The following is a 16,458-nucleotide window of genomic DNA, read 5'->3' as shown; positions in this document are numbered from 1 at the left end:
CTGACATCTAGTGGTTGGTTTGTAAATCACAAACAATTTATCCCCTCTGCTTTTTCAATGATGAAACCGATTGGATTAGTAGTAGTGCCCCCTTTTTTTAAATTTCACCTTTTCTAATTTTCTTTTATTCTAATTCATCCCTTCGTTTGTTCGGGATGATATGTTACAAATGTTTATTTGTGATTTTCGTTTTTATTTGAATTATTATTGCTGTTAGCCTTAAGTGGGACTGAGGCTGCGCATTAAATTAAGCGTTTCTCGATTGGTCTGTTGGATCGATCGAGACACTATAAAGAACGTTAATTTTTGTGACTGGGTACGCTTCCTGATGACGTGTCAAACGAAACGTACGTCGAGGCGGTATCCAGTCACGTTCGTTTACGTTTAGTTCCGGTCGTCCTTGGTCATCGGCTGCCCTTCGGTGGAACGCACGCCTTATACCCTGAGGAACTACGTATCCATTACGAAAACTTTCTGTTTTAAGCAAGCAGCCCCAGTGCCAGGTTGGGCACCAACTTATGTAAGCAGCCATTTGGCCTTATGTTTTATAATTTATGTTTTATTAAACGGTATTACGCTATGGATTTTTGTTTGGCTTTTTTTATGACCCATCTGAGTCTATGAGGAGAAGCTTCTGTCCATAGGAGGTCCACCTGATTCCATGTGAGCAGGGATTTTACCCTGCATAAGCCTATTTGACTATCTTTTTAATTAAAGTAGTCAACAGCATCTGGTAAGAAGACATCTATTTTCTTCACAAGTGGGGTGTCTTTTTTATGTCCATAAATTCTTGGTGAAGGGACATTGTTTTATCACGTTATAGAAGATCCCAGCAGTTGTTCTGTTTATGGATTCAGAAGAAGGTTTTCACTGAAAAAAAAACACTGCTTTGGACTTTTGGATTTATACTTATTTATTTATCTGTATTTCCTTTGTTTGGTGTTAGCACCTAATTGGGACTTCACCTACTATTGTTGTTCACTTTATTTTGTTTGCAACTTTTTCTTTGGTATATTGCAGTTTTTTGTGATATGTTACGTACCATTTTAGATATTGTATGATCACTAGTCTCACATTTTTTATTGTTTGATATTTGGTCTAGCGCCCCTTTTATGAGTATATTCATAACTTACAGATGGCGGATGGTGTAACAGTCCAGGTCAGGCACAGGCGAGCAGATCAGGTACAGAAACGGAATCCAGAAGAGTAGTCGGGAACAAAGCCAAAGTCGGGGGGCAGGCAGCAAACAGCAGAGTCGGGAACAGGCCGGGTTCAATACGGATGCAGGTTCAGGTTCAGATACAGGTTACCAGGAAACACGGGAGCGCTGTTGATCAGGCAGCAAGGCAGTGAAGCAAGGATCCAGTTTAAATAGCGCTATTGGCGCCAATTGCGTCAAACGGCAGCGCGCGCCTGCGTGCGCTCTCCCGCGCACGCGCACGTGCACGCGCGCACCGCTGATCGCGGTAACGCTCTTGAAACTGCACAGAAGATCTCCTGCGACTTACGCCGCTCGGACGCCTGTGAGAAGGATCTTCCTGACACCGGTAAGCCCATTCAGTCAAGGCCGGCCTGCAATGGGTTATGGCCGCTACACTAGTAAAACTTAAACTGTAACAATGTAACTGTCACACACATTTTACACTACATTTCTTACAGTACAATACAGTCAAAAAGCAACATTTTGAATGATAAAAGAGACACAAATGAGTCCCGGGGTTAAAAGCCTCTCCTGGCTCAATATTTAAGACAATAGGTGTCAAACAAAAGAAATGCCTTACACTGGGAAAGTTTTCCTTAACATGTAAAAGCATATGTTGTCATGTTTTTATTATTTTATACATTGAAATTTGGATCTGTATATGTTTTACTTCTTCACTGTATGCAATTATATATGTTTATATAAGCTAACATCAGTTTACGTCACTTGCATTAGTTTACACACATTTACAGTATATAAATGTACAAACCTGCTTCTTTGTACAATGAAGAAAAATAGAAGCATAAACAGCCTCAGTCCACCTTATTCTAATATGTTTATCCATGTATACCTAATCCAACTTTTCATGTTTCTCATGTACACTATTTTATTTTTTGATATTATTTGCATTAAGCACATAATTGTATTCTCAAAATTATTTCAATAAAAATTTCTATTGTGAAAAAAAAGAAACAGCCTATTTTTTTTTTTTCACAATATTTTTTTTTAACACTATAGGGGTTAGTTAATAGGGGAAAATAGGCTATTCACTATGCAAGGGAAGTTACACTTTTTAAGAGAATTTTCCCCAGAGCATAGTAAATATGGTGAAGTTTCACTTTGCAAAGGCTACCTAATAGACATGTGTAGAGTAAAATATTTCGTTTCGGAATTTCGTCCGAAAAATACATTTATTTATTTACTCCCGAAAATTAGTTTTTATTTATTTCGTTTTTCGTTCAAAAATTGCATTAGTCTGAAAATCCACATGAATTACAGTTGAATCTGTCTTTGAAGGCTTATGGTGTCTGTCGAATGTATAAAGAAGATTCGACGGAGCTAGTATATAGCATACTTCGTGTGAACTTTGGAACCCTATTAAAGTCTATGGGACTCCAACGTTCAAAATCTAAAGTGCTAATTTTAAAGGCTAATATGCAAGTTACTGTCCTAAAAAGTGTTTGGGGACCTGGGTCCTGCCCCAGGGGACATGTATCAATGCAGAAAAAAAGTTTTAAAAATGACAGTTTTTTCGGGAGCAGTGATTTTAATAATGATTAAAGTGAAACAATAAAAGTGTAATATTTCTTTATATTTCGTAGCTGGGGGGTGTGTATAGTATGCCTGTGAAGGGGCACATGTTTCTGGTGCTTAGAACTGTCCCTGCACCTAAATAGCCATACCAGACCCTTTATCCGAGCACGCAACCTGGCAGGCCGCAGGAAAAGAGGGGGGACGAGAGAGCGCCCCCTCCCTCCTAAACCGTACCAGGCCACATGCCCTCAACATTGGGAGGATGCTTTGGGGGTCTGTGACCCCTCAAAGCACCTTGTCCCCATGTTGATGTGGAGAAGGGCCTCATCCCCACAACCCTGGCCGGTGGTTGTGGGGGTCTGCGGGTGGGGGCTTATCAGAATCTGGAAGCCCCCTTTAACAAGGGGACCCCCAGATCCCGCCCCCCCCTGTTTGAAATGGTAAGGGGGTACAAAAGTACCCCTACCATTTCACAAAGAAAGTGTAAAAAAATTGTTAAATAAGACAAACACACTTTTGAAAAATTCCTTTATTAAAAATAAAAAAAAGATTCTAGCGGTGGTAATCCACTCTTGCTATCCAGCGATGGATGATATCTCTCCAGCGATGGTTGATCTGATCCAGTGCAGCGAATCCATCCATCTTCTGTCTCCACGGAGGAGACACTGCGGGGATCCCGGCGCCCTTACGTTTGTTATATGGGGAGGGCGCGGGCCACCCGTCACATGACCCCACCCCCTCTTACGCAAGGGGAAACCCGGGGTTCTCCTGACGTATGGGTGACCCCGCCCCCCTCTGATGTAACACAGGCAGGTTTCCAGAAATTGGAAGCAGGCACTTCAGAGACATATTCAGAAACCTTGAACTTTGTGCTTTGTTATGCAAACTTTTGTTATCACGTGTTGCATAGAATTTAAGCCCGCCCAGATCCTACAGCTCTCAGCTGGCCAATAAACCTGTTCATCAGAATTATACGCCAGTAGTGAGTCATGGATGGAGGAGCACTTAGTTTTTATCTAAAGAATCTGAAATTTGCTCAAAGTGGTTATAGAGGCTGAATGTTTTTTTACCCCCCCTCAATACTCACCTGAGCCCTCTCTCGATCCAGCCATGTGCACAAGAGCCTTGGCTGTCCTGTGACTCCCTCTTTTCCATTGACTCCCACTGCTGTCAATCACAGCCAGTGAAACAATGAGGAGAGTGGGGGGGGGGGGGGGGCTGAGCCGCACGTTAATAAAATTGATCCCAGGGTTTAAGATATGTTAGCATGCATATGTTTGTGAAAAAAATACATATGTTTGTGAAAAATATATAATATATATATATATATATATATATATATATATATATATATATATATATATATATATATATATATATATATATATATATATATATATATATTTATAAGTGAATGAAACATCAAAACTGTCCATAATAAACATGTGTAATCAAATCTTCTTGTGTATGCTCCAACACCAAGGATTAAAGTGCAATGTGCTTCAAAATCTTGCATATGAAAGTACTTCACCCGAAGTGATAATAAAATGCGCTCACCAGACAACCTCTGCCAAAAAGTGACCATAAAGCATGAATTTTATAGGAAAATCCACAATCAATAATATATCGCCTTCAGGTGTCTCATCCATCATTCATGTGTAGAAGAAACTGGATCCCAATCCAATATCCCAATTCATGATTTATTAGTTGCTACTAATTTTAGGTGCTGCATTGGAACTATTTGTTTTTTATATTGTGGCCCCCGTTACCCCATCACTTTCTTTTTTCACACTTCTGTGTTTGTGTTTTCATTAACTTCTCACCACAGTGTCATTTTATGAAAGATGGATATTTCCCCAATCTTTTTGCAATATTTATTTTATCCGAAGATTGGTATTCAAAAGATTTTGGAGAAACTGTCCACATTTTGACATAAAAAAAAAGAAAAAAACTGCGCTAAGGTGAACCACAATTATATAAATTGGTCTCAAACGGACCAGATTCAGCTGTGGCTTGACTGTATTACATAACTACAGGAAAAAACGAAAGAAAAAAATATAAGTTGCGCTAAATTCCACATTCACCAAAGTATGTGTAAATAAAATAAAGTGACAATAGATTATGGGTTGTAACCGACCTCTAAACATTAATTAATAAAGATCCAACCATAAGAGATAAGTGCATATAAATGCTACAATCTTAAACCATAGCAGCTGCCTGCCCCTTACAATATGGAACCAAGCCGCACACCCCTATGTGAAATAATACAAACTCTAGGAACACCCGGTGTATAAATCAACAAGTCTATATATAATTGTCAGAAAAGTCCTTATGTCCTAAATCAGATGTGAATAAACTGGGTGTTTTTAGAGTTTGTATTATTTCACATAGGGGTGTGTGGCTTGGTCCCATATTGTAAGGGGCAGGCAGCCCCTTTTTCTTCACATTTTGACATACCTCTCCAATTCTTTAGAATTATCCTCTTAATATGTAAATAAAAATCTGAAATAATGCTTTAGCCACTTGGAGTATCTTGGCACAGTGGGAGTATCAGGGTGTGCAATGAAAGTGGTGGGTAGTAGTGGGGGATGGGGTGGTGCAGGTCAATCTTTGCACCAGGGCTCACAAGCTTCAAACTACGCCTCAGAATGGAAATATGCATCATGCTTTAGCAAATGGACTTATTTGTTTAGTATGTACTAATTCTATGGTTCTTTGTTTAAAAAGTGCACTAGTTTACTCTCTCAGGCCCTATTAACATGTCTAAAACATGGAAACATGGTGACAAGAAAAATAGAACATTATGCAGAAGCTTTGATATGCAGCATAAATTATATATTTTACATCGTTTTTCAGATGCTAACCATGTAGCTTTATTATTTTGAACAGAAAAATGTATTTAGACAGTTTAAACATGATAACAATAAATTAATCTGGGTTTTTTTTATTTTTTTTTATTGAAGGTACTGTTGAGGAAGATAAAGGAGATGATCTTTTATTGGCATCAGTGAATGAGTTTTGGTGGTTTCCTCATATGTGGAGTCACATGCAGCCTCATCTTTTTCATAATGAGTCCTCTTTGGCAGAGCAAATGATTCTAAACAAAGAATTTGCACAGGTACACGGCAATGTCATTTCTCATGCTTAGCTATTAAGTGTTTATTCTGTTAAAGACCTCACAGATTACCTATGTATTCATACAGACATCCTACAACATTTGGTGTCTTCAAAAAAAAATTAAATCTATCACATGCAAGTTAAAGTGTTACTAAACCCACAAAAGTTAAATCAGTCTGTATATACAGTAAAGCATGCTTGTTATACTTGTGTTAACATACTGTAGATAAAGGTAGCTGCTGTCCCAAACCAAATCAGGTTATGCAATAATTAAAAATATATAACCCACAAGAGTGAATTGCTCTGTGTGTAAACTTGACCAAGGTATATCCTCCGACTGCTATCTAATATCCTGTCCTCACTAAATCCTGCCACTGGAACCATTGGGTACATCACCACGAGGAGAGGCTATTGGAGAGTGGTAGGAGGATATACCTTGGTCACGGGAACCACACAAGTGATATTTGACTCCTTTTGTTATACGACAAAAGGGTCAACTCTATCTGGTGAGTGGGGATCTTCACTTGACTTCACACATGGTGATTTGGGTTCACATAAAGTGATTGCCATTTTCTGCCAAAAACAACACTGCACTAGCCTGCATGCTGAAGGAACTTTACAGATTGGATGTTATCCAAACTTCACTGGGATTAAGCACTTTTATTACCAATATTTGGATTTTAATTTTGTTACATCATTTTCTTTACTATTTTCTTCATATGTACGTCACAATATAAAATGTTTACATAGGCTAGCGCTGTTTACACACAGAGCACTTCACGCTTGTGGGTTATGTATTTTAATGAATGCTTGTTATGCTCACTGTGGAACCTAAGGGGTTAATCCTGCACATTGTGTAAAAAGGCTGTTTGATCCTGTCTTCTCTGACCCTCACCCTCTTCCACAGTCCCCAATCCATCTCCTAATAGTACAGAGCCTTGAGGGCACGCTGCACCACCAAATTGAGGATATGTGCCAGGCATTGCACATGTGTCAACTTTCCCTGTTGAAGGGCAAACAGAAAATAGTGCCATTATCGCACACCACCATTCCTGGCTCAATCTTCTGTGGCGTGAACTACCTCTGGGCCTGCCCCTGCAGAGCTAAAAAAGCTCTGCTTCAGGCTCCAGTAAGGCTCTTTTACCCTAGACAGACCATCTGAAGCACTGCATGGCATCTTTTAGCCTGACTCGTTGAATGGCCCCTTGAACACTTAGGGGGTAATGATGGTTCATAGGACAATCCAGCAGAGGTGAACATGGAGGAGGAGGAGGAGCAGGTGGAGGTGACAGATCTTGCATCATCACTATCAGCTGTATGGAGACATGGTGGCAAAACATACTTCAGCACTGAGCTCTTTCCTGCATCCTTCCTAGTTGCAAGCAGAGTAGCCTAGTGTGCTATGAATTAAATATATTATCCCTGACCATGCTTGCTGGACCATGAGTCAGCAGTAAGGGGGATCTTTAGGCAGACTGCCTTTCCCATTGATGTCAAAATATTGCCTTTCACATGATGGTACAGAGCTGAAATGGTCTTACGTGAAAATAAATAGCAACTGGAAACCTGCCATTGTAGTATAGCACATTCTGCCAATTCACGGAAGGGGCCAGAATCCACCAGCTGGAAAGGCTGTTGTAAAGCCAGCAATTTTGACTAGCAAGAATGTGGACGCTGGGCATGTAGGTGGCAGAGAGTGTATTTTTTTGCCCTGCAGCAGCTGGGGCAGAGAAATTTTATTGCTATACTCTACAACTGGTGGTGTGCTTCTGGCAGATGTGTTGCAAGGATGTGTTACACCCTTTGCTACATCATCATCCCTTTCAGTAGAGACTGCTGAGAGGTCATGAGATATACTGGGGTTACATATGAGAGGTGAGTAGTGAGAAGAAGAACTTTTTTCCTTGTGTGTGGGTTGTTGGTGCTTTGGCCAATGGGCTAACTGGTGGGAGGTTAGATGCCTTGTCATGCATGTGGTACCCAAATGTTTAGTGTTTTTGCCATGCTTGATCTGCTCACAGCAGAGATTGCAACTTTTAACAGTGCAATCAGCTGAACATGTGCTAAAAAAGGCCCACACAGCTGAGCTATGAGAAGTGAGCAAGGAGATAACAGCTCCACAATCTGATGGAATAGGTGGGTTGTTCTTTACTCTTCCATGATGCCTGCCTCTGGAGGACATCCTGCCTCATTGGGGTTGTTTCTCCCCCTCACTTTCCTCCTCAGCTCTATATGGCACCCAAGTCACGTCAGTGACCTCATTATCGACATCCCTTCCATCCTTAGCATCACAGGAGCCAACTTGTCAATACAATGCAGCTGAAGGAACATGACTGCCAATTTGTTGAATCTGAATCAAGTAATGTCTGTGCATCCTCAAGCAGCAAAAGGCTGACGATGTGTTCAAATAATTCAGCTGACTCCCCCATGTATGATGCTGGGGCTATGGCAGGAGTAGCTTTGGACAAGGAGGCAGAATAATCCACTCTGGCAGCTGTGGTTGACTGTGTACTAGTGCCAGCTTGAAGGGTCATAGAGGATGAGGAGGATGAAGATTGTTTAGTAAGCCAGTCCATCACCTCCTCTATATGCTGTGGCTGGATAGCATGGCCAACATCATTAAACAGAGACAAAGGTGCCCTGCCTGAGGACAGCCTAAGTCCACGTTTGCCTGTGGACACAGATGCTGCACAAATGCTGCTGGCCCCCTCATAGTGGCATGGGGACATCTGCCTCACCTTTTTGGCCTCCCAGACATGATGGGGGGGCTTATTACCCAAATTTTATAGATACTAGGAAATGTGTAATTGGATGCACTTTATTCAATGAAAAGTGGAATTTGGTGCCCTTCAAATTGAGGACTGACCATGACAGAAATGTAAAAACTATAGAAAAATAAAAATGGGGAAAAACCACATCAAGCGCAGTCAAGCGTGAAACGTGCAGTGCATTGTGGGGTGCTCGGCTGGCAAACATCACGCCGAGTTACCCATAAATTTGGATGTGCGGTTCTAACTGTTCCCCCATCTCTAGTAGATACGTGGACTGTGTCTGAAAACTAGATAATAAAAAGACCACTAGTAGCTGCTTGCTCTTGTGGCATGACTACTTGTGTAACCACTTCACTACTAGCTGTTTGCTCCATATGATCAACCATAGTTGACTGCATTTGCCACACATCATTAGAAGCTAAGCTACAATAGAGGTTGAGAATGCACTGCTATTTTCCCTAGTAGCTAAGCGCGTTGGTTGTAGGGCATTTGGGGAATGATTGTCTGGCTGTCTGTATGAACTGTTGGAATTATCAGTGATGTCCCACTCTATATTACAACTGGACACAATTTATATGAGTTGAGATATAGAGTAGGTGCATTTAGTGCATATTTGACCTATTAATTAATTCCTCTGAATTATTTCCATTTGCTTTTTTTAAATTACTGTTGTCTTTTATAATAAAGAATCTACATATACATCTTTACATAAATGTAGTTTGACAAGAGTGACAAAAATGAAGATTGTCAGGGCAAGTACTTTGCAATGTGGTGAGAGAAAACACTTGCATGTTGGATGGTTTGTTATTATAGTTGGAGACAGCTAGGTCAGTAAGGGGGTTAGAAAGGGTAGACATGGTGAAAACAAGAGATTCTGTTAAAAGACTGTGGTCTGCCTTGTGTAAATCTCTGCAAAAACAGGTTACAAAATAAGCATTAAAAATAGTGTGTGGTAGAGATGTAACAAGTAAGAAGGTTGTGATTGGAAAGTCAGAAGGTTTGATTGGTTAGATAGGTAAAAATAAAACATTTAGAAGACAAGGTCAAGACTATGCACATCAGGTTGTGTGGGCATATATATGTTTTGGACCTTAGCAGAGAATTCATTGATTTTGGTTTGGACAAGCTTCTGTTAGTTACTTAAAAAATAACAGATTTTCTATTGTGATTACAGGTGCAGTTTATACCACCTTTCTGAGCTTACACTAAAACACAAGCAGATGGTGCACAGGTTAAAACTAAACTCTAACAAATAGCTAAATGCACAAAACATTTATCATTTCTCTTAGCTATTTTCTGATCCAGGCATGTTGCCAGACAGCATAGCTAAATTTGTGACTTCCCTTTTTGTCCACTGCAGTTAAATAAATATAACCAACCTTCTCCGAACTGGCTGATTTTATAGTTGTGTCATGACCACAGTGATGAGATTATCACACTGCCCCCTGTTTTCTTACAATCAGCAGGCTGGTTAGCTTTCCAGAATTATGCAGTCCAAGAAATACCAATTAACCTATACTCCTAGCAGAGCTCTGCTGTCAGTGGATGCATGGTAGCTAATAAACATGATACCCGTCTAATCACAATGGTATCAGAATGGTTACACTGCAGTATGAGTTTTTAGCGGTATGAGACACTGCATGTAATGACATCTTTGAGATACTAAAAAAAAACCTGAGAAATTTGGAAAAAAGGGGCTTAGACAAGCAAAAAGGGGGGGGGGGGGGTCTTTAAAACAGAAGCTGAAAAAAATCGAATTTAAGATAAAACAAAACAGCTTTTTTGTGAAAACTGGAAATCAATAGCTATAACATTATCCTTACGCGCTGAACTAAAATCCCTTAAAAAATTGTAAATAAAAAAATTGTGTATAAAAAGTGTATACAAAAATCCAAGTACAACAATAATCTAAGTGAAAACATATATATATATATATATATATATATATATATATATATATATATATATATATAAATGCTTGGTGTACAATAACAGTACAGTGGTAAATGACTGACAAACTCCTCTTCAATGAAGTTCAACAGTGTAAAAAGAAGTCCAAATATAAATAGTCTTAACATTTCCACCACCACATGATTCCTTCAAAAATGCTAAATCTTCACTCCAAACTGCCTTCCATCACTCACTTATTATTATTATACAGGATTTATATAGCACCAACCATTTACACAGTGCTTTACAACTTGAGGGTTGACAGTACAAATACACTTTAATACAGTAAGAATCAGAGGGCCCTGATCATTAGCGCTTACAATCTAAGAGGGAGGGTTAAGAGATACAAGAGGTAATAACTGTGGGGGATGTGCTGATGGAGAAAATGAATGTACAGTTGATAGGTGGGAGCCAGATAGGCTTCTCTGAATAGATGAGTTTTCAGGTATCGTCTGGAAGTAGACAAAGTGGGAGATAGTCGGAAAGATTGGGCTAGAACATTTTAGAGGATGGGAGAGGCTCAGAAGAAGTCCTGGAGGTGAGCATGGGATGAGGTGACAAGGGAGCTAGAGAGCAGGAGGTCTTGAGAGGAGAGAAGAGGACGATTTGGCTGGTATTTTGAGACCAGGTTAAAAATGTAGCTAGGGGTCAGGTTGCGGATTATCTTGAATTTGATTTGTTGGTTGAGTGGCAGCCAATGGAGGGATTGGCAGAAAGGGGAAGCAGACGCTGAGCAGTTTGTAAGGTGGATGAGCCTGACAGCAGTGTTTATGATGGACTGAAAGGGGGAGACCTGTTTAGAGGTAAGCCAATGAAGAGGGAGTTTTAACAGTCGAGGCGAGAGATGACCAGGGAGTTTATTAGAGGCTTTGTGGTGACATTGGTTAGGAAGGAGCATATCTTGGAGATGTTGCAGAGGTTGAGGAAGCAAGCTTTGGACAGCAATTAGATGTGGGGCTAAAAGAATAGTTCAGAGTCTAGGATTATACCTAGGACCTTGGCATGGGGGGACGGATTGATAGTTGAGCCGTTGATTTTGACAGAGAAATCAGGGGAAGTGGAATGTGTGGGAGGAAATATCATGAGCTCAGTTTTGGATAGGTTGAGTTTGAGGACGTGTGTAACATCCAGGCTGATATATCTGTTAGTAAGTTGGTGATGTATGAGGAAACAGATGGAGTGAGTTGGGGGGTGCAGAGGTAGATTTGGGTGTCGTCCTCATAGAGATGACATTGAAAGCCATAGGAGGCAATCAGCTGACCCAGGGAGAATATGTAAATTGAGAAAAGGAGGGGTCCAAGAACTGAACCTTGGAGTACCCCAACAGAGAAAGGAAGAGGAGAGGAGGAAGTAGAGTTGTAAGTTGACACTGAAGGAGCAGTGGGATAGGTTGGATGAGAACCAGTGAAGAGTACAGTCACGGAGACCAAAGGAGTCAAGTTTTTTGAGGAGGAGGGGGTGGTGCACTGTATTAAAGGCAATAAAGAGGTCCAAAAGAAGTGGTACAGAATAGTGTCCATTGGTTTTAGCGGTTAGTAGGTCATTGGTGAGTTTAACCAGTTGCCAACCGCCGCACGACGATGTACGTCGACAGAATGGCACGGGCAGGCATATGGGCGTACATGTACGTCCCTGCCTTCCCACGGGTGGGGGGCCCGATCGGGCCCCCCCCCCCGGTGCCAGCGGCGGTCGGAATCCGTTCAGGAGCGATCCGGGATGAGGGGGTGGCCATTCATTCATGGCCACCCCTCGCGATCGCTCCTGACGAATGGAATTGCAGCATGACATCACTTAATTGTAATGTAAACACAGGCAGAGGAAGTGATGTAATCTCTCCTCCGTGTCGGTATTTTTCGTTCCGGCACCGAGGAGAGAGGATCGGTGAGTTGCACCAACACTACACTACACAGTAGAACACGCCAGGAACACTTTCACCCCCCCTTCACCCCCCGATCACCCCCCCAATCACCCCTGCACCCACAGTCACAGTGACACCAATTGCATTTTATTTATTTTTTTATTATTGCATTGGTGTCATTTGTGACCGCAATAACTGTTAGGGCAGTTAGGGTTAGCCCCCTTTAGCTCTAGGGTACCCCCCTAACCCCCCCAATAAAGGTTTAACCCCGTGATCACCCCCCGTCGCCAGTGTCACTAAGGCTGGGTTCACATTGCAGCGGTTTATGAGAACGGATGTGATTTGCACCGCACTGCAGTGCAAATCACATCCGATCTCTGTGCGATGCGAGTTCAGCCATACAGATAGTATGGCTGAATTCGCATCGCACCCGCCGCAAACTCGCACGGGACCCTTTTTTTGGTCCGCAGCAGAATCGGATCGCATGGGTGTTCACACCATGCGATCTGATTCCTGTCCGAGTTTGCAGATCGCACTGGTATATGCGAACTGATCTGGAGGTGTCATTAACATTTCGCTGACACTCCCAGCAGTTCGCATAGGGCAGTGTGAACTGCCGCCGGGAGGCATGCGATGCGGGAACCCGCCGCGGATTCGCGGCGTTCCCGCATCGCTCCAGTGTGAACCCAGCCTAATAAGCGATCGTTTTTCTGATCGCTGTATTAGTGTCACAGATGACGCTAGTTAGGCAGGTAGGTATTTAGGTTCGCCGCAGCTTTTTATAGCACCAGGGACCCCCATATACTACCACATAAAGCCCCCTGATTGCCCCCTAGTTAACCCTTTCACCAGTGATCACCATATAACTGTTACAGGTGACGCTGGTTGGTTAGTTATTTTTTTATAGTTTCAGGGCACCCGCCATTTATTACCTAATAAAGGTTTAACCCCCTGATCACCCGGTGGGTGATATAAGTTTGAGGGTCAGATAAGGTCTGCGTCGCCCCAGGCAGCGTCAGGTTAGTGCCAGTACCGCTAACACCCACGTGCAAAGCATACACCTCCCTTAGTAATATAGTATCTGATCAGATCTATATTAGCGTCGCCAGCAGTTTAGGTTTCCCAAAACGCATTGTTAGCGGGATCAGCCCAGATACCTGCTAGCACCTGCATTTAGCCCCTCCGCCAATACCAGCCCAGCCCACCCAAGTGCAGTATCGATCGATCACTGTCACTTACAAAACACAACACACATAACTGCAGCGTTCGCAGAGTCAGGCCTGATCCCTGCGATCGCTAACAGTTTTTTTTGTAGCGTTTTGATACAGTCGCTGACAGCCTAGGTGCTTTTTTACCTGTGAGTCTCACTAGTGTACCCCTAAATTTAGGGGTGTCTACTTTCCAAAATGGGGTCATTTGGGGGGGGTTTGTGCCATCTTGGCATTTTATGGCCTTCAAAACTGTAATAGGTGGTGAGGAGTGAAATCAAAAATGTACGCCCTTAGAAAGCCTGAAGGCGGTGCTTGGATTTCGGGGCCCCGTACACGGCTAGGCTCCCAAAAAATCCCACACATGTGGTATCCCCGTACTCAGGAGAAGCCGAAGAATTTATTTTGGGGTGTCATTTCACATATGCCCATGGCATGTGTGAGCAATATATCATTTAGTGACAACTTTGTAAAAAAAAAAAATAAAGTTTGTAATTTTCCCGCAACTTGTGGCAAAATATAAAATATTCCATGGACTCAATATGCCTCTCAGCAAATAGCTTGGGGTGTCTACTTTCTAAAATGGGGTCATTTGTGGGTGTTTTGTGCCATCTTGGCATTTTATGGCCTTCAAAACTGTGATAGGTAGTGAAGAGTGAAATTACAAATGTATGCCCTTAGAAATCCTGAAGGCGGTGCTTGGTTTTCGGGGCCCCGTACGCAGCTAGGCTTCCAAAAAGTCGACCACATGTGGTATCCCCGTACTCAGGAGAAGCAGCAGAATGTATTTTGGGGTACAATTCCACATATAACCATGACATGTGTGAGCAATATATCATTTAGTGACAACTTTGTGTAAAAAAAAAAAAAAAAAAAATTTTTTTTGTCATTATTCAATCGCTTGAGGCAAAAAAATTAAATATTCAATGGGCTCAACATGCCTCTTATCAATTTCCTTAGGGTGTCTACTTTCCAAAATGGGGTCATTTGGGGGGGTTTTGTACTGCCCTGCCATTTTAGCACCTCAAGAAATGAGATAGGCAGTCATAAACTAAAAGCTGCGTAAATTCCAGAAAATGTACCTTAGTTTGTAGATGTGACAACTTTTGCGCAAACCAATAAATATACAGTTATTGACTTTTTTTTTACCAAAGACATGTGGCTGAATACATTTTGGCCTAAATGTATGAGTAAAATTGAGTTTATTGGATTTTTCTAATAACAAAAAGTAGAAAATATCATTTTTTTTCAAAATTTGCGGTCTTTTTGCGTTTATATCGCAAAAAATAAAAATCGCAGAGTCAGTCAAATACCTTTAAAAGAAAGCTCTATTTGTGGGGAAAAAAAGGACGCAAATTTTGTTTGGGTACAACATTGCATGACCGCGCAATTACCAGTTAAAGCAGCGCAGTGCCAAATTGTAAAAAGACCTCTGGTCATTGACCAGCAAAATGGTCCGGTCTGAAAGTGGTTAAAGAGAACAGTTTCCACGGAGTGTTGATTGGGAAATCTGGACTGAAGGTGATCAAGAAGTTTGTTCATAGTCAGATAGTCGCTCAGTCGGTTGTAGACCAGTCTTTTCAAGGAGTTTGCAGGAGAAGGAGAATAAGTAGATGGGGTATAGATTGTTAAGATTGGTGGGGTCTAGTGAGGGATTTGTAAGGATAGGGGTGCCTAGTGCATGCTTTAAAGAGTTGCAGAAGATGCTAGAAGAGAGGGAGAGATTGAAAATGTGAGTTAGAGAGTGTAGAATCGAGTCTGAGGATGAGCCTAGCATTTGCGAGGGAGCAGGATCCAGAGGGCAGGTTGTTAGGTGGCCATTAGAAAAAAGTTTAGCAACCTTGTTAATACTAGCAGAGTTGAATGATGGAAGCAATGATTGTACCTATGGACATGGGGTGTTGAGTGGGGGAGGTTTCTGTGCATTGGGGATCTCCTCACATATTGTATCAATCTTATTTTTGCCTTGTCAAAAAGATTTTATTGAACATGCAATAGAGTATTTGACAATAGGTTAAGTACATAATATACAACAGAAGTAATGAAGCTCAGAGTTATATATTCAATACAATGTAAATTATATATTTAACTATAATTACTACTATAACAATAACGCATATTAATGTTATGGTTTATTAGAGGAATTAGCTTCTGAAGTAGGAAAGAGCTTCAAAATCATAATAGAAATAGAGAAGAAAGGAATGATAGGAAGAGAAGAAACTGGGAAGGGAAGAAGAGAGGTCCGCAGGGTCAAGTTGAGGGCCACCATATCACTTAGAATCCATATACTGTAATCACTTACCCATCGGGTCGGCTACCATAGTAATATAACTTTTTTTATCCATGGATCCCATACTTTTTCAAATTTGATAAGCGTGTCAGCTTATGAGAGCTGCATTTTGGCTTGCGTCATAGTGTTGTTCATCCTATTCCCTACCTCATCCACAATCAATGAAGGGGATTTCCAGGCTCTTGCAAGTGTTTGTTTTGCTGCGGTGAATAAATTAACAATTAATTTAAATTGGGTGTGTGTTAGAAATTTTGGCTTTCGATTGATGAGAGCCAGTGAGGGATCTGGGGTAATGGATATTCCTAAAATTTTAGATGCTATAGTAAAGATCTCATTCCAATAAATTTGAGCTTTGGGACATGACCACCAAATGTGGAAATGTGTTCCTAACTCAGTGCATCCACTGTAACAATCTGATGAGTAGTTATGCACATATTTCGCTATTCTGGCTGGTACAAGGTACCATCTTATTAGTACTTTATAATTCGCCTCTACCGCTAATATATTGGGAGAGGCTGTTTTGATTGTTA

The 16,458-nt window shown here is 41.3% G+C and overlaps 1 protein-coding gene across 2 annotated transcripts in view; it reads left to right on the top strand.

The window, feature by feature from the left end:
• The window catches only part of LOC143974940 (bifunctional heparan sulfate N-deacetylase/N-sulfotransferase 4-like), a 566,687-nt gene that overhangs the window by 236,374 nt on the left and 313,855 nt on the right, over positions 1–16,458 (top strand). For both annotated transcript variants that reach the window (XR_013272301.1, XM_077476810.1), the window contains exon 4: positions 5,698–5,852. Coding sequence is in view for 1 of the 2 variants with exons in the window: in XM_077476810.1 (XP_077332936.1) it covers positions 5,698–5,852 (155 nt within the window). In the remaining variant the exon portion in view is untranslated. The remainder of the gene's footprint in view (positions 1–5,697; positions 5,853–16,458) is intronic.

The sequence above is a fragment of the Lithobates pipiens genome, unplaced genomic scaffold, assembly GCF_037356315.1.
Source record: "Lithobates pipiens isolate NorthernLeopardFrog02 unplaced genomic scaffold, aLitPip1_a1.2 Scaffold_13, whole genome shotgun sequence".
NCBI lineage: Eukaryota > Metazoa > Chordata > Amphibia > Anura > Ranidae > Lithobates > Lithobates pipiens.
The sequence above is the reverse complement of the archived record's forward strand: the minus strand, read 5'-3'. Positions and strand labels throughout refer to the sequence as shown.